The sequence below is a fragment of the Salvelinus alpinus genome, chromosome 5 (genome assembly GCF_045679555.1).
Source record: "Salvelinus alpinus chromosome 5, SLU_Salpinus.1, whole genome shotgun sequence".
NCBI classification, from domain to species: Eukaryota; Metazoa; Chordata; class Actinopteri; order Salmoniformes; family Salmonidae; genus Salvelinus; species Salvelinus alpinus.
Window position 1 is genome coordinate 86,693,345 of NC_092090.1, and position 24,231 is coordinate 86,717,575.

A 24,231-nucleotide genomic window follows, 5' to 3' on the forward strand; every position below is an offset into this window, starting at 1 on the left:
GAGAACTACGTAGACACTCCATTCCACTTCTCATTGGTTACTGACATCCAGGGGAAGGCGGGTGCAGTTCATGTCGACCCATAGGATACATACAGACCTTTAAACTGATCTGAGAACAGAGCCTAGTTTTCAGACCTTCGCAGTTCCTGTCATGGATTTCGCTGCAGAAAGAGTTCTGGTTCACCCACAGACATAATTCAAACGGTTTTAGAAACTAGAGATTGTTTTCTATCCAATAGTAATAATAATATGCATATTGTACAAGCAAGAATTGAGTACGAGGCAGTTTAATTTGGGAACGATAAATGTCCAAGTTGAAACAGCACCCCCTGTAGTGTCAAGAGGTTTAAACACTCTATTGAAACTCGCAGACTCCCAGAATCTTTATACTCCGCTAATATCTCCCTAATATTAAAGAAAGATAAAGATGAAACAGATCCATCTTCATATCGTCCTATTGCCCTCCTCGGATGCGATCTCAAAGTTTTTACTAAAATACTCGCGAACAGACTAAATAAATGCATTTTGACTATAGTTCATCATGACTAAACTGGTTTTATCGCAGGCAGATTTTCATTTTCCAACATTAGGCAACTGATGAATATTGTCACGACTTCAACCGAGGCAGGCTCTCCTTCCCGTTCGGGTGGCGCTCGGCGGTCGTCGTCACCGGCCTACTAGCTGCCACTGACTCTTTTTCCTCCCCCTCCTTATGTGTTAATTTGTATCACCTGTGTTTAGGTAATTGGTAATTAGTGTGGCTTTATTAGTCAGCCAGCCCGTACGCTTCTTTGTGCGGGATTGTTCATTTGTAGCTTTGGATTTCGGGAGTGGTTTATGTATTGTGGACTGGGTTTGTCTCCCGTGTTTTTGGACAGTTGTTTATGACACCCAGTAAGTCCGTGTTGGACATTTTGTTTGCCAGTTGGGCATTAAAGAATCAACGTATTGAAGCTCTGCTGTTCCTGCGTCTGACTTCACACCCCCCGACACCCAGGTCGTTACAGAATCCCGCACCACTAAAATGGAGTCAGCAGGAGCAGCAGCCAACCCTCTCCCATCGATGGAGGAACGGGTTCTCCACCACACCACCGTCCTCCATCGGATCGGATCAGCCATGGACCAAATGATGGAGAGAATGGAGCGATGGGAGAGGAGTGGGCTCCTCTCTCCACCTTCGGCTCCCCCCCCCCAGGACTCTCCATCCCCCGGCTCCAGCGCGCTCCGTCTTACGCTCCCGAGGGATTATGATGGAGCGGCGGCAGGTTGTCAGGGGTTCTTACTCCAACTGGAGCTATACCTGGCCACTGTTCGCCCCACTCCCTCGGGAGCGGAGAGGGTGAGTGTCCTCGTCTCCTGCCTAACGGGTCGTGCTCTGGAGTGGGCCAACGCAGTCTGGAATGGCCCGGACTCCGCAAAGGAGCACTACCCGGAGTTTACCCGTCGTTTTCGTGCCGTGTTTGACCACCCCCCAGACGGCCGAGCGGCGGGTGAGAGACTATTTCATCTCAGGCAGGAGAAGAGGAGCGCACAGGATTTCGCGCTGGAGTTCCGGACCTTGGCCGCGGGATCAGGGTGGAACGACAGGGCCCTTATTGACCACTACCGGTGTAGTCTCCGGGAGGACGTCCGCAGGGAGCTAGCGTGTCGGGACATCGCTCTTTCTCTGGATGAGCTTATTGACATGTCCATCCGACTGGATAATCTGCTGGCTGCCCGCGGGCGTTCGGAGAGGGTCCTGTGCGTTCCACCACCCAGCGCCCCGGCTCCCATCCCGATGGAGTTGGGAGGGGCCGCGCCTAGGGGTACCGGAGGAGGAGGCCCCCCCTGCACCAGCTGTGGTCGGAGAGGACACACAGGTCCGATCGGTGCTGGGGGGGTCTGTCTGGGAGTCGAGATGTCAGGCGGAACGCTTCTCGATCACCCCAGGTGAGTCAGCACCAAACTCACTCAGAACCCCCTGTTGGTCACATGTTTGTCTCAATTTTTTTCCTTTATTTTTTCCCCTCTTCCCAGCATAGGGCACTAGTCGATTCAGGTGCAGCTGGGAACTTTATGGATCGCGGACTCGCCCGTAAGTTGGGCGTTCCGCTTGTGCCGATAGATTCTCCCTTTCCCGTGCACTCCCTAGATAGCCGGCCATTAGGGTCAGGGGTGGTCAGGGAGGCCACAGTTCCCCTGGACATGGTGACGCAGGGGAATCATAGGGAACGTATCAGTCTCTATATTATTGATTCGCCTGCGTTTCCAGTGGTGCTGGGTATTCCCTGGTTGGCCCGGCACAATCCCAATATTTCGTGGAGACAGGGGGTTCTCCAGGGGTGGTCAGAGGAGTGTTCTGGAAGGTGTCTGGGAGTTTCCATTGGTGCCACGTCGGTGGAGAGTCCAGACCAGGGTTCCACGGTGCGCATTCCCCCCGAGTATGCCGATTTGGCAATCGCTTCCTGTAAAAGGAAAGCGACGAAATTACCACCACATCGACCGGGTAGGGATTGTGCGATAGATCTCCAGGTTAACGCTGCGCTTCCCAAGAGTCACGTGTACCCTTTGTCCCAAGAGGAGACGTTGGCTATGGAGACATATGTCGCGGAGTCTCTGGGACAGGGGTACATTCGGCCCTCCATCTCACCCGTCTCCTCGAGTTTCTTTTTTGTGAAGAAAAAGGAGGGAGGTTTGCGTCCGTGTATTGATTATAGAGGTCTAAATGCCATCACAGTGGGGTTTAGTTACCCACTACCTCTCATCGCTTCGGCGGTGGAATCCTTTCACGGAGCGCAGTTCTTTACAAAACTGGACCTCAGGAGAGCGTACAGTCTGGTGCGTATTCGGAAAGGAGACGAGTGGAAAACCGCATTTAGTACCACATCGGGCCACTATGAGTACTGCGTCATGCCGTATGGGTTAAAGAATGCTCCAGCCGTTTTCCAATCCTTTGTAGACGACATTCTCAGGGACCTGCACGTGCAGGGGATGGTTGTGTATATCGATGACATTCTGATCTACTCAACTACTCACGCCGCGCATGTATCTCTGGTACGCAAAGTGCTTGGCAGACTGCTGGAGCATGACTTATACGTCAAGGCTGAGAAGTGTGTGTTCTCCAAACAAGCCGTCTCCTTCCTGGGTTATCGCATTTCCACCTCGGGGGTGGTGGTGGAGAGTGACCGCATAAAGGCCTTGTGTAATTGGCCGACTCCGACCACGGTAAAAGAGGTGCAGCGGTTTTTGGGTTTTGCCAACTACTACCGGAGATTTATCCGGGGTTTTGGCCAGGTAGCGGCTCCCATTACCTCACTGCTAAAGGGGGGCCCGGTGCGGTTGCAGTGGTCAGCGGCGGCGGACGGAGCTTTCAACAGGTTGAAGGCTCTGTTCACGGATGCTCCCGTGTTGGCGCATCCGGATCCCTCTTTAGCATTCCGAGGCTGGGGTGGGTGCCGTGCTATCACAGCGCTCGGGTACGCCACCAAAACTCCGCCCCTGCGCTTTCTTCTCTAGTAAGCTCAGTGCAGCGGAGCGTAACTATGATGTGGGGGATCGGGAGTTGTTAGCGGTGGTCAGGGCTCTGAAGGTGTGGAGACACTGGCTTGAGGGGGCTAAGCACCCCTTTCTCATCTGGACCGACCACCAGAATCTGGAGTATATTCGGGCAGCTCGGAGACTGAACCCACGTCAGGCAAGGTGGGCCATGTTTTTCACCCGGTTTCGGTTCACGTTGTCCTATAGACCCGGCTCCCAAAACGTAAAGGCAGACGCACTGTCCCGCCTTTACGACACGGAGGATAGGACCACCGAACCCACTCCCATCATCCCCGCCTCGAGGCTGATAGCGCCAGTGGTATGGGAGGTGGACTCGGACATCGAGCGGGCGCTACGGGCGGAACCCGCGCCTCCTCAGTGTCCGGCGGGCCGTAAGTACGTACCGCTTGGTGTTCGGGACCGACTGATTCGGTGGGCTCATGTCCTACCCTCCTCGGGTCACCCTGGGGTGACGAGGACAGTGGGGAGCCTTCAGGGGAGGTATTGGTAGCCTACCTTAGCTCGGGACGTTAGGGTTTATGTCTCCTCCTGTTCGGTATGCGCTCAGAGTAAGGCTCCTAGGCACCTTCCTAGAGGGAAGTTGCAACCCCTCCCCGTTCCACAACGGCCATGGTCTCATCTGTCCGTAGACTTCCTGACCGATCTTCCCCCCTCTCAGGGAAACACTACGGTTCTGGTAATTGTGGATCGGTTTTCTAAGTCCTGCCGTCTCCTCCCGTTGCCCGGTATCCCTACTGCCCTACAGACTGCGGAGGCCTTATTCACCCACGTCTTCCGGCACTACGGGGTGCCGGAGGACATCGTTTCTGATCGGGGCCCCCGGTTCACGTCCCGAGTATGGAGGGCGTTCATGGAGCGTCTGGGGGTCACGGTCAGCCTGACTTCCGGTTATCACCCCGAGAGTAATGGGCAGGTGGAGAGAGTGAACCAGGAGGTGGGTAGGTTTCTGCGGTCGTATTGCCAGGACCGGCCAGGGGAGTGGGCGAGATACATTCCCTGGGCCGAGATGGCCCAGAACTCACTACGCCACTCCTCTACTAATGTGTCCCCCTTTCAGTGTGTGTTGGGGTACCAGCCGGTCCTGGCACCATGGCATCCGAGCCAGACCGAGGCTCCTGCGGTGGAGGAGTGGGTACAGCGCTCCAAGGAGACCTGGAGGGCCGTCCAGGAGTCCCTCCAACAAGCTACTAGAAGGCAGAAGAGGAGCGCTGACCGCCACCGCAGTGAGGCCCCCGTGTTTGTACCGGGGGAAAGGGTCTGGCTCTCGACCCGAAACCTACCCCTCCGCTTGCCCTGCCGGAAGCTGGGGCCGCAGTGTGTAGGGCCCTTCAAAGTCCTGAGGAGAATAAACGAGGTGTGTTATCGATTAAAACTCCCTTCCTATTATCGTATTAACCCCTCGTTTCATGTGTCTCTCCTCAGGCCGGTGGTAGCTGGTCCCCTGCAGGACGGTGAGGTGCCGGAGGTCCCTCCTCCCCCTCTGGACATCGAGGGGTCCCCGGCGTACACGATACGGGCCATTCTGGACTCGAGACGCCGGGTGAGGGGCCTGCAGTACCTCGTGGACTGGGAGGGGTACGGTCCGGAGGAGAGGTGCTGGGTACCGGTGGAGGACATTTTGGATCCATCTATGTTAAGGGCTTTCCATCGCCTCCATCCGGATCGCCCTGCGCCTCGTCCTCCGGGTCGACCTCGAGGCCGGTGTCGGCGCGCTGCGGGAGCCGCGCGTCAGAGGGGGGGTACTGTCACGACTTCAACCGAGGCAGGCTCTCCTTCCCGTTCGGGTGGCGCTCGGCGGTCGTCGTCACCGGCCTACTAGCTGCCACTGACTCTTTTTCCTCCCCCTCCTTATGTGTTAATTTGTATCACCTGTGTTTAGGTAATTAGTAATTAGTGTGGCTTTATTAGTCAGCCAGCCCGTACGCTTCTTTGTGCGGGATTGTTCATTTGTAGCTTTGGATTTCGGGAGTGGTTTATGTATTGTGGACTGGGTTTGTCTCCCGTGTTTTTGGACAGTTGTTTATGACACCCAGTAAGTCCGTGTTGGACATTTTGTTTGCCAGTTGGGCATTAAAGAATCAACGTATTGAAGCTCTGCTGTTCCTGCGTCTGACTTCACACCCCCCGACACCCAGGTCGTTACAAATATCATGTATTCCAAACATGACAAAGATTCTAAAGTTGCAATACTTGCACTTGACGCTCAAAAAGCATTTGACCAAGTGGAATGGAACTACATCCTGACAGTAATAAATGAGTTTGGTCTGTGCGAGAGTTTTGTCTCTTGGGTTGAAATACTATATGCGTTCCCGACGGCTTCAGTTCTCACAGATTACAATAAATCACCTCCGTTTTCACTTCAACGTTCCTGCCGCCAGGGATGCCCCTTGAGTCCGTTGCTATTCGCCATTGCTATGGAACCCCTAGCTATCAGTATCAGAAGCCATCCTGCCATTGCTCCGCTAAACATAGGAAAGGTTGATCACAGCATCTCGCTCTATGTGGATGATATCATCTTGTTCGTCTCACGCCCCGAAGAGTCACTTCCACCGCTGTTGGAGCGCATCAAATCATTTGGAGAACTCTATGGGTACACCATAAACTGGGATAAAAGCGAATTTATGCCTTAAACATGTTCCTTTTAAAGTCACAGGAGACAAAATTAAATATTTAATATTTAAGTTGTCATCCCTAAGGACCCTAAATTGATTTATAAATTGAACTACCTCGACATGATAGAGAAGTTGAAGTGTAACATTGAGATCTGGAGAGTGTTGCCTCTATCTATGATAGGCCGTGTTAATGCTATTAAAATGGTTACACTCCCTAGATTCCTTTTTCTCTTTCAGAATCTGCCTATATTTTTTAAGTAAAGCTTTTTTCAAGTCCTTTGATTCTATTATATTTCCTTTTGTGTGGGGATGCAAAGTACACCATATCTCTAAAAAACATAAAATCAAGCCCAAAGAATTAGGGGGCCTGAGTCTGCCAAATATTCAGCATTATTATTGGGCATCAAATGCTAGAGCACTGGTTTATTGGTAGGATGCATACCCTGGCGTGGTGGATCCCTCCACCCCTTCATGGCTCGCTATTGAACAAGATATACACAACACCTCTCTTCCAGCACTTCTCTTTTCATCAGCTAAATCCCCTACATGTATTCCTGGAAATAACTTTATAGAAAAAAATTCATTAAAAACTTGGTATCAAATAAGGAAAATATTTGGTCTCCCGGAGACCTGTCTGTACATCTATTTGCCATAACCATGCTTTCTCCCCCTCACTAACTGACAACACTTTTTATGCTGGAAGAGAAAGGGCATTACTACTATTGCAGACCTTGACATCAATAATATTTTTGCCACATTCGCACAGTTGAGGGAAATGTACGATCTCCTGCATCTAACTTCTTCCGATATCTTCAGATAAGAAACTACTTTCGCTTAAATATACCACATTTTGAGGCAATTACACCTGCCCGCGAATTGTATATTTTCATGAACCTCGCTCCTGGCTCCAAGAGTTTGATCTCCAGATTTGTAGATCACTTTACAGCATATTACTCTGTATCCACACAACATTTGAAGTAGACCTGGGAGGAAGACCTTGGTATGGAGATTACTGATGACTGTTGGGCTGATTGCCTTCGAGATATTCACTTGTGCTCGATAAACTCCCGACACAAACTTAGTGATTCACAGACTACACTATTCCTGTACCAAATTACACTCGTTCTACCCCTCGGTCTCTCCGATATGCCCTAAGTGCACATCTGCAGAGGGTACCCTGGGTCACCTCTTCTGGTCATGCCCCAAACTGCACACATTCTGGCAGGATATTTTTAAGTGTTTCTCACGTGTATACAGCTTTAACCTCAAACCAGCCCGGGACACTGCAGTTTTAGGCAGGTCACCTCATCTAACGACTTTAACCCACTGGGAACAGAAGACTGTACAATATGGCATGGTTATTGCAAAAATAAACATTTTAAGCCTTGGAATAAGGAGACAGTACCTGTTTTTAAAACCTGGTTAGCTGAAATCACCAGCTTGCTACATATAGAAAGGATTTGACATGATATCTCTGGCAGATCTAATACAGTTGAAGTCAGAAGTTTACATACACCTCAGCCAAATACATTTAAACTCAATTAGTATTTGGTAGCATTGCCTTTAAATTGTTTAACTTGGGTCAAATGTTTTGGGTAGCCTTCCACAAGCTTCCCACAATAAGTTGGGTGAATTTTGGCCCATTCCTCCTGACAGTGCAGGTGTTACTGAGTCAGGTTTGTAGGCCTCCTTGCTCGCATATGCTTTTCCAGTTCTGCCCACAAATGTTCTATGGGATTGAGGTCAGGGCTTTGTGATGGCCACTCCAATACCTTGACTTTGTTGTCCTTAAGCCATTTTGCCACAACTTTGGAAGTATGCTTGGGGTCATTGTCCATTTGGAAGACCCATTTGTGACCAAGATTTAACTTCCTGACTGATGTCTTGAGATGTTGCTTCAATATATCCACATAATCCTTCCTCATGATGTCATCTATTTTGTGAAGTGCACCAGTCCCTCCTGCAGAAAAGCACCCCCACAACATGATTCTGCCACCCCCGTGCTTCACGGTTGGGATGGTGTTCTTCGGCTTGCAAGCCTCCCCCTTTTTCCTGCAAACGGTGGTCATTATGGCCAAACAGTTTTTTGTTTCATCAGACCAGAGGACATTTCTCAGAAAAGTATGATCTTTGTCCCCATGTGCAGTTGCAAACCGTAGTCTGGCTTTTTTATGGCGGTTTTGGAGCAGTGGCTTCTTCCTTGCTGAGCGGCCTTTCAGGTTGTGTCGATACAGGACTCGTTTTACTGTGGATATATATATATATATATACTTTGGTACCTGTTTCCTTCGCATCTTCACAAGGTCCTTTGCTGTTGTTCTGGGATTGATTTGCACTTTTCGCACTAAAGTACGTGTCACGTTCCTGACCTTATTTTCCTTTGTTTAGCTTTGTTTAGTTTGTCAGGACGTGAGCTGGGTGGGCAGTCTATGTTATGTGTTTCTATGTTTAGGTTCATTGGTAATTAGCCTTATATGGTTCTCAATCAGGGACAGGTGTTTGACGTTTCCTCTGATTGAGAACCATATAAAGGTAGGCTGTTCACACCGTTTGTTTGTGGGTGATTGTCTTCCATGTCTGTGTATGTACCACACGGGACTGTTTCGTTTGTTTAGTCTGTTCCTGTTCGTGCGTTCTTCATGTTATGTAAGTTCTCATGTCCAGGTCGGTCTACGTCGGTTTTGTTATTTTGTAATTTATTCAAGTGTACTTCGTGTTCGTCTTGTTTGAATAAATTCATTATGTACTTCACAAAAGCTGCGTTTTGGTCCGATCCCTGCTCCTCCTCAGACGAGGAGGAGAACAATCGTTACAGAATCACCCACCAACCAAGGACCAAGCAGCGGTGGAGAAAGCAGCAGCAGCGCACGAAGGAGGAATGGACATGGGAGGACGTTTTGGACAGCAAGGGTTGCTACACATGGGAGGAGATCCTGGCTGGAAAAGATCGCCTCCCATGGGAACAGCTGGAGGCAGTTAGGAGAGCAGAGGCAACCGGAGAGAGGAACCGGCGTTATGAAGGTACGCGGCTAGCACGGAAGCCTGTGAGTCAAGCCCAAAAATGTATTGGGGGGGGCTAAAGGGTGGTGTGGCGAAGTCAGGTAGGAGACCTGCGCCCACTTCCCGATCTTACCGTGGAGAGCGAGAGTACGGGCAGACACCGTGTTATGCGGTAAAGCGCACGGTGTGTCCTGTACGTGTGCATAGCCCGGTGCGGGTTATTCCACCTCCCCGCACTGGTAGGGCTAGATTGGGCATTGAGCCAGGTGCCATGAAGCCGGCTCAACGCGTCTGGTCTCCAGTGCGTCTCCTCGGGCCGGCATACATGGCACCAGCCTTACGCATGGTGTCCCCGGTTCGCCAACACAGCCCAGTGCGGGTTATTCCACCTCCCCGCACTGGTCGGGCTACGGGGAGCATACAACCAGGTAAGGTTGGGCAGGCTCGGTGCTCAAGGGAGCCAGTACGCCTGCACGGTCCGGTATATCCGGCGCCACCTCCCCGCCCCAGCCCAGTACCACCAGTGCCAACACCACGCACCAGGCTTCCTGTGCGTCTCCAGAGCCCTGTTCCTCCTCCACGCACTAGCCCTATGGTGAGTGTCTCCAGCCCGGTACCACCAATTCCGGCACCACGCACCAAGCCTCCTGTGCGTCTCCAGAGCCCTGTTCCTCCTCCACGCACTAGCCCTATGGTGCGTGTCTCCAGCCCGGTACCACCAGTTCCGGCACCACGCACCAAGCCTCCTGTGCGTCTCCAGAGTCCTGTGCGTCCTGTTGCTGCTCCCCGCACTAGCCTTAAGGTGCGTGTCCTTAGCCCGGTACCTCCAGTTCCGGCACCACGCACCAGGCCTACAGTGCGCCTCAGCCGGCCAGAGTCTGCCGTCTGCCCAGCGGCGCCTGAACTGCCCGTCTGCCCAACGCCGTCTGAGCTGTCCGTCTGCCAAGCGCCGCCTGCGCTGCCCGTCTGTCCTGAGCCTTCAAAGCCGCCCGTCTGTCCTGAGCCTTCAAAGCCGCCCGTCTGTCCTGAGCCTTCAAAGCCGTCCGTCAGTCAGGAGCCGCTATAGCCGTCCGTCAGTCAGGAGCCGCTATAGCCGTCCGCCAGACAGGAGCCGCTAGAGCCTTCCGCCAGACAGGAGCCGCTAGAGCCTTCCGCCAGACAGGAGCCGCTAGAGCCTTCCGCCAGACAGGAGCCGCTAGAGCCTTCCGCCAGACAGGAGCCGCTAGAGCCTTCCGCCAGACAGGAGCCGCTAGAGCCTTCCGCCAGCCATGAGCAGCCAGAGCCTTCCGCCAGCCATGAGCAGCCAGAGCCGTCCGCCAGCCATGAGCAGCCAGAGCCGTCCGCCAGCCATGAGCAGCCAGAGCCGTCAGCCAGCCATGAGCAGCCAGAGCCGTCAGCCAGCCATGAGCAGCCAGAGCCGTCAGCCAGCCATGAGCAGCCAGAGCCGTCAGCCAGCCATGAGCAGCCAGAGCCGTCAGCCAGCCATGAGCAGCCAGAGCCGTCAGCCAGCCATGAGCAGCCAGAGCCGTCAGCAAGCCATGACCAGCCAGAGCCGTTAGACAGTCCGGAGCTGCCCCTCAGTCCGGAGCTGCCCCTCAGTCCGGAGCTGCCCCTCAGTCCGGTGCTGCCCCTCATTCCGGTGTTGCCCCTTAGTCCGGTACTGCCCCTTTATCCAGGTGGGTTAATTTGGAGGGTGGCCATTGGGAGGAGGCTACGGAAGCGGGGATTGACTATGGTGGGGTGGGGAAAACGTCCAGAGCCAGAGCCGCCACCGTGGACAGATGCCCACCCAGACCCTCCCCTATAGGTTTAGTTTTGCGGCCGGAGTCCGCATCTTGGGGGGGGGGGGGGGGGGGGTACTGTCACGTTCCTGACCTTATTTTCCTTTGTTTAGCTTTGTTTAGTTTGTCAGGACGTGAGCTGGGTGGGCAGTCTATGTTATGTGTTTCTATGTTTAGGTTCATTGGTAATTAGCCTTATATGGTTCTCAATCAGGGACAGGTGTTTGACGTTTCCTCTGATTGAGAACCATATAAAAGGTAGGCTGTTCACACCGTTTGTTTGTGGGTGATTGTCTTCCGTGTCTGTGTATGTACCACACGGGACTGTTTCGTTTGTTTAGTCTGTTCCTGTTCGTGCGTTCTTCGTGTTATGTAAGTTCTCATGTCCAGGTCGGTCTACGTCGGTTTTGTTATTTTGTAATTTATTCAAGTGTGCTTCGTGTTCGTCTTGTTTGAATAAATTCATTATGTACTCCACAAAAGCTGCGTTTTGGTCCGATCCCTGCCCCTCAGACGAGGAGGAGAACAATCGTTACAGTACGTTCATCTCTAGGAGAAAGAACGCGTCTTCTTCCCGAGCGGTATGACGGCTGCGTGGTCCCATGGTGTTTATACTTGCGTACTATTGTTTGTACAGATGAACGTGGTACCTTCAGGCGTTTGGAAATTGCTCCCAAGGATTTAGTTTGATTTTCCCATGATGTCAAGCAAAGAGGCACTGAGTTTTAAGGTAGGCCTTGAAATACATCCCCAGGTACACTTCCAATTGACTCAAATTATGTCACTTAGCCTATCAGAAGCTTCTAAAGCCATGACATAATTTTCTGGAATTTTCCAAGCTGTTTAAAGGCACAGTCAACTTAGTGTATGTAAACTTCTGACCCACTACAGTGAATTATAAGTGAAATAATCTGTCTGTAAACAATTGTTGGAAAAATTACTTGTGTCAAGCACAAAGTAGATGTCCTAACCGACTTGCCAAAACTATAGTTTGTTAGCAGGAGATTTGTGGAATGGTTGAAAAACGAGTTTTAATGACTCTAACCTAAGTGTATGTAAACTTCCGACTTCAACTGTACTTTGTTAGGATATGGCAGCCCTTTATCGCGTATCTTTCACATGATGATGGGAAACACAACACACAACATGCAACCAACCCTGATCCACAGTCATTATTTTTAATGACGATAATAGTCCTTATACTTTACAGTAGGTCAAATATCAATGAAGCAAGGTGCCAATTCCTTAATTCATTATTTTGATTTTTTTCAGTTGAGGGGTGGGGGTATTGTCAATGTATTGTTTTCTGTCAATATCTGTATGTTCGTAAAACCGAAAATTCATAAATAAAATATATATAAAAATAAATAAATAAATAATACTATATAGATGTATATATATATATATATACATACAGTGTATTTGGAAAGTATTCAGACCCCTTCCCTTTTTCCACATTTTGTTACGTTACAGCCTTATTCTAAAATCTATTAAAATACTTTCCCCCCTCATCAATCTACACATAATACCCCATAATGACAAAGGAAAAACAGTTTTTTTGAAATGTTTGCAAATTCATTACAAATATATAACAGAAATACCTAATTTACATAAGTATTTAGACACTTTGCTATGAGACTAGAAATTGGGATCAGGTGTATCCTGTTTCCATTGATCATTCTTGAGATGTTTCAACAACTTGATTGGAGTCCACCTGTGGTAAATTCAATTGATTGGACATGATTTGGAAAGGCCTGGTTTGGCCAGGGTAGGCCGTCATTATAAATAAGAATTTGTTCATAACTGACTGGCCTAGTTAAATAAAGGTAAAATAAAACATTTACCGGTTTATCCACTTGTCTTTCAGACAAGGAGGTGACTGAAAATGTTGTGTTTGGGCTCCCGAGTGGCACAGCTATCTCAGTGCAAGAGGTGACACCTGGTTTGAATCCAGGCTGAATCACATCTGGCCGTGATTGGGAGTCCCATAGGGTGGTGCACAATTGACCCAGCGTCGTCTGGGTTTGCCCGGGATAGTCCGTCATTGTAAATAAGAATTTGATCTTAACTGACTAGTAAAATAAAAAGTCCTGAGTAAAGGGTCTGAATACTTATGTAAATGGAATATTTCCGTTTTTATTTGTAATACGTTTGCAAAACTTTCGAAAAACCTGTTTTTGGTTTGTCATTATGGGGGAAAAAACTGTCATCCATTTTAGAATAAGGTTGTAACAACAAAATGTGGAAAAAGTCAAGGGGTCTGAATACTTTCCGAATACACTTTGTATAATGATGTTATAATTTTAGTGACAAATTCATCTTTCAGCAGGACAATAACCTAAAACACAAGGCCAAATCCCAGATCAAATCCCTAGTTAACCAAGATGACTTTGAATGTTCCTGAGTGGCCTAGTTACAGTTTTGACTTTAATATGCTTGAAAATCTATGGCAAGACTTGGAAATGGCTGTCTAGCAATGATCAACAACCAACTTGACAGAGCACGCATAATTTTTCGAAGAATAATGTGCAATATTGTACAATTCAGGTGTACAACGCTCTTAGAGACTTACCCAGAAAGACACAGCTGTAATTCCTGCCTAAGATGATTCTAACATGTATTGACTCAGGGGTGTGAATACTTATGTACATTAGATATTTACATTTCTCATTTTCAATAAATTTGCTAAAATTTATAAAAACATGTTTTCACTTTGTTATTATGGGGTATTGTGTGTAGAAAATAAGTATATTAATATATTTTGAATTCAGGCTGTAACACAACAAAATGTGGAATAAGTCAAGGGGTATTAATACTTTCTGAAGGCACTGTAGATTAGGGGTGGCAGGTAGCCTAGTGGTTAGAGTGTTGGGCCAGTAACCAAAAGGTTGCCAGATCAAATCCCTGACCTGACAAGGTAAAAATCTGTTGTTCAGTTAACCCACTGTTCCCCAGTAGGTGGTCATTGTAAAAAAGAATTTGTTCTTAACCGACTAGCCTAGTTCTTTTTCAAATTCAACATTTTCAGTTGGGTTCCCCCAAGAACCCCAACAACTATTGGGGTCTTTTCAATAAGAAAAACCATTAGAGGCATTTTTTTATTGCAAGAACCCATATGATTTTAGAAGAACCACCATTGAATAATGTAGATATATTGCTCTGGAAAAAATGAAGAGACCACTGCAAAAGTATCAGTTTCTCTGGTTTTACTATTGATAGGTATGTGTTTGGGTAAAATTAAAATGTTTGTTTTAATCTATAAACTACTGACGACATTTCTCCCAAATTCCAAATAAAAATATTGTCATTTAGAGCATTTATTTGCAGAAAATGACAACTGGTCAAAATAACCAAAAAGATGCAGTGTTGTCAGACCTCGAATAATGCAAAGAAAATAAGTTCATATTCATTTTTAAACAACACAATGCTAATGTTTTAACTTCAGAAATCAATATTTGGTGGAAAAATTTGGTGGCTTTCAGTGACTTGCTCAACGCCCTTAACGCCTAGGCTAACTGCCGTCATCTGGCGCCACCTGGCGGCAGCAAGTCTAACACACACATACAGGAATAAATATTAAAAAGGTGGAACTAAGGTGTGCCATGCATGGCCAGCCCTTAGATAATAAAAAAATTATATATATATATATATATCATACACAATAATTACATTTATTGGCAGTCTCCAAGTCCAGTAAAAGACATGGTGCACACCACAAAAAAAGATAATAGCGGTGCTGACTACCTGTAAAAGGCTATAGAATAAAGAGAGTCGCAAACTTGATATATTCCAGAAATGTACTGGGTAAACCACCAACGTTTCGTGCATCACATTGCCTTCTTCAGTCTCCAAGTCCACACAGCCACTAACTCAAATTGTACTCAAAATACTTACAATTAACAGTGTGTGCCTGCAACCAATCACACGCTCGCAGCCGGCAGGTCACAATCACATGACTACCACGGTTCAGTTAAATTTATCTCAAGGTAGAGCCTCGGCTCCCAACCTTCGTTCACGTTTTTTTTTAATTGTTACCAACATAATGGCAACATTAACATTACTGAAGATGAGCTGAAAGTCTGTGGCAGAGGCTAAACTGAATGTGATGTATCCTGAACGGTTAAACATAATTGTGGAGTTTCATTGTGTCCCAGGCTGAGACGTTACATTGATTAATATCTGAATACGCGTATGCGCAATTGAGCATGCGCATATGCAATACCCTCATAACCGTCACAGCCTTGTTTCTATGCACTTATTCGAAACACAACACTGAACACTGCTGCTAAAGCAGCGCACAGATTTCTACACCTTGAACACACTGCACCATGGACGATTATATGGTAAATATGTATATTTTCATGGTTCAAGTTTCTGCCTCAACAGTTAACCTCAATGTAGTTTTCTGACAGACGTAATATCAAGGGGCCTGCAATGGTTACATTAAAACGTGCCGATTTGTTACAGCATAATTAGTAGCTTATGTTTTTGTTTATTTATTCACTCGCTCATTTGCATTACTGTAACATGTAAAGTAAACATTGTTTTTAAGATTTTGGATGCAATGTGCCCCGGATGCTTTGGGACAGTTCTATTTGTGAAGGAAAGAACGTCTGATCTAGAGTTTACACTAAAGAAGGTAACGTTATACTGTAGTGGAGTGGGCACACATTTGATAAGGATTTGCATTGGTTCTTTTTTAGAATAGATGCTGACATGCTGATATAATTCTGTCTCCCACAGGTTGAGTGTTTGGATGAAGGCAGAGCCAACCAAGCATACCAGGAGGTGAGATCCTGTAGGCCTCTCACAAAACTAGTATTGATACAATGCAAAGTTACTTAATAATCTACCGTGTAATAGTACAGTAGTAAGCCTAGTATATGTCAGCTACTTGATCCACATGTCACCATCTGGCTATTCCATCTGATAGGCCTATCTGTTGACATTTTGGTACACACTGTCACTGTGTCCATCAAAGTCATGTGTTCTTTCCATCAGGCTCATTGTCTGCTGAATGTGAGACATCCCAACATTGTCACGTATAAGAAGTTATTCATTTTTTGGGATGAAAGTGTAAGTTTGTTATTTACAGATTAAGTATATGTCCTGTATATGACACATAGGGCAGCAGGTAGACTAGTGGTTAAGAGTGTTGGGCCAGTAACTGAAAGGTTGCTGGTTTGAATCCCAGAGCCGACTAGTTGAAACATCTGTAAGTTGCTCTGGATAAGAGTGTCTGCTAAATGACTAAAATGAACATTTACAAATGTAAAATCATGAATGTCAGTCTCATTAAATCATTTTGCCTTCTCAGGTATCTTCTGTCTTTCTTTCAATGGTAATGGACTGCCCATACATGACAACCCTGTCCATTGTGATCTCTTATCACAGACAGGAGGAAAAGAAGATCAACAAAAAGGTCATCAACAACTCAATAGATTTTCCATCACTAGTTGAACCAGTATTAACACATACTGTATGTTATCAACCCCTTAAGCATTGAGGGCAATGAGTGTTGTTTTCCAACCAGGTCATCAAGACATTTTTGGGACAAATGGTGGATGCTTTGGCCTACTTGCACAAACGGAGTATTGCTCACAGGTAACCTGCCCCTCACATTGAAATGTACTGCCAGGCAAGCCTGTATAGTTTGCGTGAATGAATAGCCTATGGTTTCTAAAAATTATAATTTCAGAGAACAATTTCTCTCTTTTTTTGTAGGAATTTGAAGCCATCAAATATTCTGATGACAAAAGAGGCCAAGTTTGTCATATTTGATTTTGGAACTGCCTCCATCACAGGAGATAGAGTAAAGTTACAGAAAAGAGTAAAGGACTGTATGTATATAATATTTCTTTACTTTATTTTATTAAATTTAAATGTAGTAATTAATAACAGTACAGTTTACTTTGTTTGCTATTTACTGTATCTCTATAGGTGCCAAACGATGGATGGCTCCAGAGAGCCTGACCCATCATCAGATGCCTGAGAAGTCCGACATTTGGTCCCTGGGGTGTGTCCTTCTCGACATGCTAACCTGTCACATGCTTGATGTACGTCTATGACTGACTAGTTACTCCTCATTTACCATAGAGGTGGGATTGATTTGTAGATCAGCATTTCCCAACCGCTCACCTCGAGTATCCCACCTATGTACTGTAAATCATTTAATCTAGTCCAGTACTATCGGGGGCGGTAAGTAGCCTAGCGGTTAGAGCATTGAGACAGTAACCATAAAGTTGCTTGTTTGGATCCCCGAGCTGGCAAGGTGGAAAAATTGACCTTTCTGCCTTTGAGCAAGGCAGTTAACCGACACAACAACTGCTCCCCGGGTGCCAGTGACGTCAATTTAGGCAGTCCCCCGCACCTCTCTGATTCAGGGGTTGGGGGTTGGGTTAAATGCAGAAGACACATTTCGGTTGAATGCATTCAGTTGTGCCACTTCCCCCAACTTCCCCTACTAGCACACCTGGTTTGACTAGTTGAATAAGGTGTGCTAAAATGGATCAAAGAAGTGGGAAAGCTGAGGGTACTGGAAGAGAGGTTTGAGAAACACTACTGACGGTTGTAGTCACTAGTCACCAAACAGAGGAAAGCGGACTGAAACAGGGAACTTGCCCCCCCCCCCCCCCAAAAAAAATCCTTGTTTTCCGTTGCAAAACATTTTGCAACAGTGTGGACTAATGAATAAGACCCTGATCTCCCATCCACAGGCGGTGGGATCTATCTCTCAGCTGCTGAGGATCAGAGAGGACCAGACATCACTGGACGTCATCGTCCTCAAGGGCCTCCACCAAGTCCTCAGTATGATGTTGGACCGCAACCCAAAGACCAGGACCAGCGTGTGGTGAGTAGTGTAGTCGCCCTTGACCAGGGGTGTCAAACTCATTCCACTGAGAGCTGAGAGTCTGCGGGTTTGTTTTTTTCCTTTCAATTAAGACTTCTATAACCAGCCGAGGGGAGTTCCTTAATAATTAGTGACCTTAATTCATCAATCAAGTACAAGGGTGGAGCGAAAACCCGCAGATACTTCATGCAATGAGTTTGGGACATGTGCCCTAGACTGTCAGCTGTCACAGTTTGGTTGAAGTCTGGTTGAGCTTTCACCACAGTGACATTCCAAGGTTGAAGTCTGGTTGAGCTCTCATCACAGCGACATTCCAAGGTTGAAGTCTGGTTGAGCTCTCACCACAGTGACATTCCAAGGTTGAAGTCTGGTTGAGCTTTCACCACAGTGACATTCCAAGGTTGAAGTCTGGTTGAGCTCTCACCACAGTAACATTCCAAGGTTGAAGTCTGGTTGAGCTCTCACCACAGCGACATTCCAAGGTTGAAGTCTGGTTGAGCTCTCACCACAGTGACATTCCAAGGTTGAAGTCTGGTTGAGCTCTCACCACAGCGACATTCAAAGGTTGAAGTCTGGTTGAGCTCTCACCACAGCGACATTCCAAGGTTGAAGTCTGGTTGAGCTCTCACCACAGTGACATTCCAAGGTTGAAGTCTGGTTGAGCTCTCACCACAGTGACATTCCAAGGTTGAAGTCTGGTTGAGCTCTCACCACAGTGACATTCCAAGGTTGAGGTCTGGTTGAGCTCTCAGAGACATTTCAATGTATGTATTGTACTTATTAATGGCAATATAAATTAAACTTGAACTTTAGTTATAGATACAGGGGGGATAAGATGAACTAGTGTTATGCTATCCCTTCACTAATGTCTCGTGAACAGACTACGTAAACATAAATGTTACCATCTGACAAAATTACACAAGATTTTAGTTCTGGGTCGACTGAGATTATCTCTCCAATAAAGGGAACTGATGAATGAGGATCTGGTGAAGCAGTGTCTGCTGTTGTGTGGCTCCCCTCTACACGCCATGAAGAAAACACTGCCCCCTGGTGTCCATGGGCTGCCATTCCACCAAGGCTTTGACAGTGTGCTCGGTCGGTACTTCCTTTTACTGTCCTCCGTTCCCTACTAGTTTTATTAAAATTGTGTATGTTTTTGTACAATACTGTGCGAATGAATGTACGTGTCTAAATTACTGCAGATGTTAATCCCTATAGCCTACTTGTCCTTAAGAGTTTGCAGTTGTGTTCTGACGAATAGTGGTCAATTGTAATTTGCAGAGTTCATGCAGACCTACAGAGATGTGGAATCTGTCCAGATGTCAGCTCTGTCATACCTGCTGTCTGAGGAAAGGAACGGTAAGGCTGTTTACTTTGCTCATTATGGGCGATATGATCTTTAAAATTCTTATCATACAAATCTAGCCTGGTCCCAGATCTGTTTGTGCTATATAGGTTGGGCTCCCAAGTGACGCAGTGGTCTAAGGCACTGCATCTCAGTGCAAAAGGTGTCACTACAGTCCCTGGTTTGATTCCAGGCTGTATCACATCCGGCCATGATTGGGAGTCTCATAGGGAGGGCACAATTGGCCCAGCGTTGTTTGTGTTTGGCCTGGGTGGGCTGTCATTGTAAATAAGAATTTGTTCTTCACTGACTTGCCTAATTAAATAAAAGGTCAAATAAAAATAGATAACTCATGGTCCTTGTCATGCCAAACAATCAGATCTGGGACCAGGATATTACAAATGTTCCTCTAGAAAAACATGTCCTCTACTTTAACTTTAAATTGTTATGGTAGTTTTCTACAGGGTAACTGACGTTGTTATAGCTGTCACCACTGCCATGCAAAGTCACATGGACTGTGCAGGTGTTCAGCAAAATGGTTGCCAGGTCCTACACCAGCGTTTAATTGCAGGTAGGTGAACACTTGGGGTGGGTTGCACGAATGTGGGTTAGATTCCTCTGCCATGTTGGCATTAGGTTTGGTTGTATAGACAACAAGGTTGTCATCTCTCTGCAATACCCTTGAAGTGCTGGGCCAAGCTGGGGATGGCTCCTGTCTGCTTACCAAGGAAGTGATCACCTGTGTCCTGAACGCCGTGCACAGTCACCCTGAGAAAGCACCACTGCTCTCTCATGCCTTTCAGCTTCTCTTCTGTATCTCCGGGGATGGTCAGTAATACTTTAATAATAGGTAATCTACCATTTTAGATTCAGGTTACCTGGATTTTCCCAAATGCACAGTGTGCTAATACATTCTTTACTTGGGGGGTGCACAGTCTGTTTAGCTATCATTCCACTCCTTTCTACTCCTTGTCATGCTAAACATGAATTTGGCATATGTCACGGAGTACTATGAGTGAAATATTAGCCAAACAGTCTGGTACCCAGGCTAGTGCAAATGGGGGTGCTAAGCCTATTGTTGAGGGTACTTCAGCACTGGCAAGCCCCTCCCTATATTATTACTGACATACCTCCCTTTCATCAGAGCAGGCAGCCAGAGAAGTGCTGGACCTGGACGGTATCAGAGAGGTGCTGAACACACTGAGGAAGTTTCCAGAGGATTGTGACATTGTCGTGCCCTGTTGCAAATGCTTATGGAGCGTACTGACACAAAGTGAGAGCTGTCATTGTGTAAATGAAATGATCTGCAATTTCTTGATAATTTGCACACGCCATGAGCTCTACCACCAGCCAAAGTGTTGTATGTGTGAACAGCATATTGTGCTTTTCCAGGAATTTGCCTTGGAGTTGTACCTTTGAAAGATGCTGTGGAGGCTGTGTGTGTGGCAGGAGAGGCACACATGCAGGACAGCACAGTGATGGAGTCTGTGTGTGCAGCCCTGTCGTCCCTGACCCTACAAGGTAGGCTAAGACCTTCAGAATATTAAGGGCGCTTTCACATATCCCCTTATGGCCCAGACCCAGATCCATGCTATAAAGCATGTGTGAAACGCAAACGAACCCCGGCTTAAACAAATCCTGGACCTGCTTGAGTAGCGGGTCCAAGATACAGGTATTGTGACGCGGCAGCTTGAGTTGCATAATTTGTTTTGCCCGTTGTAAATAAGCTAGCTCGCTAGCATCATGTAGAATGTGCTTCTTGCTGATTGCACCCTGAAACTGTTATTTTCAGGTATTGTGAAAGCAAAACATGTTCTGTAGAATTCTCACAAACGCTCCAGGAAACCGAACCAGGGTACCGAACCAGGGTACTACATTTTATATGTGAAAACGCCCTAAGTCAAATTATACAAATTAGTCAGAAATGTAGTTTCCACAGCTTGTCTTTGCACACCAGCACACCCAAATGATTGATTCATCACCAGATTGATCGATTGCTTGACTGACTAACTGATTGGCGGATTCTCCACTAATAGGTTTAACTGAAGACCAGGACATTGAGGATTCCACCCTTCTGTTGATGCACGCACTCCAAGCACATTTAAAGCATAGCTATGTGGTGAAGTATGCTTTCCTTGCTCTGGACAGTCTTGTCAAAAGCTCAGGTGAGTCAACATAAACATTAAGACTTTATATCAGAACATATGAGAACTGTCCCTGTTCCTCTATTCCTTTTAGAGTTGGCTGCTTTCAGGCTTCTCCTCACCCCCAATGGAGGAAGTGGATTAGTTATTGTCAAGGAAGCAGAACTCCAACACCATGACAACCCAGAGATCGTAGGGAACTTTTGTAGCCTCCTCAGTGCTATGGCCCGTTATGGTTAGTGTACACTCCTCACCTTGAATGTAGTGCTATAATTTTCCCTTCAGAAAACCATAGCCCCTGTATGTGACTGTTTTCCCAGGTGATGTCATACCCGAGTTAGTTGCTGAGAAGATACCAGATGTCTTGGAGCAGATTGAGAGGCAGTTTTCATCAAATAAGGTAAGTCATTGACTGCCTAAAATGCAGTTAATGTAGACTAAGATTGATTTTAAGATATTTATAAACTGGGTGGTTCGAGTCCTGAATGGTGATCGGCTGAAAGCCATGGTATGTAGACCTTATTCCACGGGTATGACAAAATATAACTTTTTACTGTTTTTAATTACGTTGGTAACCAGTTTATAATAGCAATACGGCACCTCGGGGGTTTTCCGGTATATAGCCAATATACCACGGCTAATGGCTGTATCCAGGCACTCTGCGTTGCGTCATGCTTAAGAACAGCCCTTAGCCGTGGTATATTGGCCATATACCACATCCCCTCGGGCTTTATTGCTTAATTATAAACTGGGTGGTTCAAGCCCTGAATGCTGATTGGCTGACAGCCGTGGTATATCAGACCGTGTACCACGGGTATGACAAAATATAACTTTTTACTGCTTTAATTACGTTGGTAACCAGTTTGTAATAGCAATAAGGCACCTCGGGGGTTTGTGGTATATGGCCACTTCGTGTTCCGTTGTGCATAAGAACAGCCCTTAGCCATGGTATATAGGCCGTATACCACACCCTCTCGTGCCTTATTGATTAAATACAACAAAAGTTACATTTTTGGGAGGGGCTCAGATGTAAGTCTACTACACGTCTGATTCTTATTGCTTTATTGTATAGGTCAGCGCTCTCCAAGTAATTGATCAGCTAAACCTCTGAACAACCTCTCTCTGATCCCACAGGAGATAGCTCAATTGGCAAAACATGCCCTCCACAGCACAACAAGCGTTGGAAGAGTCAACATGACAAGCTCAACATAATTCAAAGTGTCACGTTGTGTTTCATGGATTGCTATAGTGACAGTCAAAATGGTGGTTATTTCAGTTGTTTGTTTTTATTATCAGCTGTACTAGTTGCTATACTGTATAGGCCTACATGTCCAAAGAGTAAGCTGTTGGTTATTAAACTTAGCCAGAAAAACGTATCACCTTATCTGTTCAACAGTTTTATTGCCTTATCTAGGTGATTTAGCTGTCACATTATCCTATAAAATTAAAAACATTATTACATTATTGAAATGATTAAAAGTTATTACATTAGCCAGTGTTATTACATACTGTACCAGTTGAAGATCTTACAGTATAGAGACACATAGTCCCAGTGGTGGGAAAAGTACTCAATTGTCAAACTTGAGTAAAAGTAAGGATACATTAAATAGAAAATAACTCAAGTAAAAGTCACCCAGTAAAATACTAAAAGTGTAAATGTATTTGGTTTTAAATATACTTAAGTATCAAAAGTAAATGTAATTTCTAAAATATACTTAAGTAAAAGTATACATTTCTAATTCATTATATTAAGCAAACCAGATGGCACAATTTGTTTTATTTTATTTAAGGATAGCCAGGGTCACACAAAAAAAACAGACAAATGTACGAACAAAGCATTTGTTTAGTGAGTCCACCAGATCAGAAGCGGTACGGATGACCAGAAATGTTCTCTTGATAAGTGTGGATTTGACCATTTTCCTGTCCTGCTAAGCATTAAAATGTAATAAGTATTTTTGGGTGTAAGGGAAAATGTTTTGAGTAAAAAGTGCATTATTTTCATTAGGAATGTAGTAATGTAAAAGTTGTCAAAATATAAATAATAAAGTAGAGACCCAAAAAACGACTTAAGTAGTACTTTAAAGTATTTTTACTTAAGTACTTTACACCATTGCATAGGCCTGTATGTATCATGTTTATTTTGTAATTCTGTTCTACTGTATTTGTGGTCTACAGCTGCAACTTCTGTACAGTGCAATCGGAAAGTATTCAGACCCCTTGACTTTTTCCACATTGTTACGTTACAGCCTTATTCTAAACTTGATTGTTTTTTTTTCTCCCTCAATCTATACACAATACCCCATAATGACAAAGAAAAAACAGGTGTTTAGCAATGTTTGCAAATGTATAAAAACTGATATTACATTTACATAAGTAATTCAGACCTTTTACTCAGTACTTTGTTGAAGCACCTTTGGCAGCGATAGCCTCAAGTCTGTATTTGGGGAGTTTCTCCCATTTCATCTCTGCAGATCCTCGCAGACTCTGTCAGGTTGGATGGGGAGCGTCGCTGCACAGCTATTTTCAGGTCTCTCCAGAGATGTTAGATTGGGTTCAAGTCCGGGCTCTGGCTGGGCCACAAGGACATTCAGGGACTTGTCTTGAAGCCTCTCCTGCATTGTCTTGGCTGTGTGCTTAAGGTCATTGTCCTGTTGGAATGTGAACCTTTGCCCCAGTCTGAGGTCCGGAGAGCTCTGGACCAGGTTTTCATCAAGGATCTCTGTACTTTGCTCTGTACTTTGCTACTTCCGGCGCCGACCGAGATGGCCGCCTCGCTTCGCGTTCCTTGGAAAATATGCAGTATTTTGTTTTTTTATGTGTTATTTCTTACATCGGTACCCCAGGTGATCTTAGGTTTCATTACATACAGTCGGGAGGAACTACTGAATATACGATTAACGCCTCTTCAACCTCAGGAGGCTGAAGAAATTCGGCTTGTCACCAAAAGCACTCACAAACTTCT

General features: G+C 46.2%; 1 protein-coding gene across 2 annotated transcripts; it reads left to right on the plus strand.

The window, feature by feature from the left end:
• The first annotated feature begins 14,997 nt into the window (after positions 1–14,997).
• On the plus strand, positions 14,998–22,733 carry LOC139577150 (serine/threonine kinase-like domain-containing protein STKLD1). 2 transcript variants are annotated; one of them, XM_071404016.1, is made up of 19 exons: positions 14,998–15,273; positions 15,483–15,569; positions 15,674–15,718; positions 15,932–16,006; positions 16,248–16,352; positions 16,464–16,534; positions 16,655–16,770; positions 16,871–16,986; positions 17,647–17,780; positions 18,745–18,875; positions 19,062–19,139; positions 19,580–19,696; positions 19,813–19,953; positions 20,270–20,398; positions 20,518–20,646; positions 21,162–21,290; positions 21,364–21,504; positions 21,590–21,669; positions 22,404–22,733. In XM_071404016.1, exons 1-19 carry the CDS (start codon positions 15,259–15,261, stop codon positions 22,479–22,481), a joined length of 1,917 nt encoding a protein of 638 aa, XP_071260117.1. In that variant the 5' UTR covers positions 14,998–15,258; the 3' UTR covers positions 22,482–22,733. The 2 variants fall into 2 exon arrangements, with proteins under 2 accessions (XP_071260117.1, XP_071260118.1); XM_071404017.1 differs by lacking the exon at positions 15,932–16,006 and having other exon boundaries at positions 14,999–15,273.
• The last annotated feature ends 1,498 nt before the right edge of the window (positions 22,734–24,231 follow it).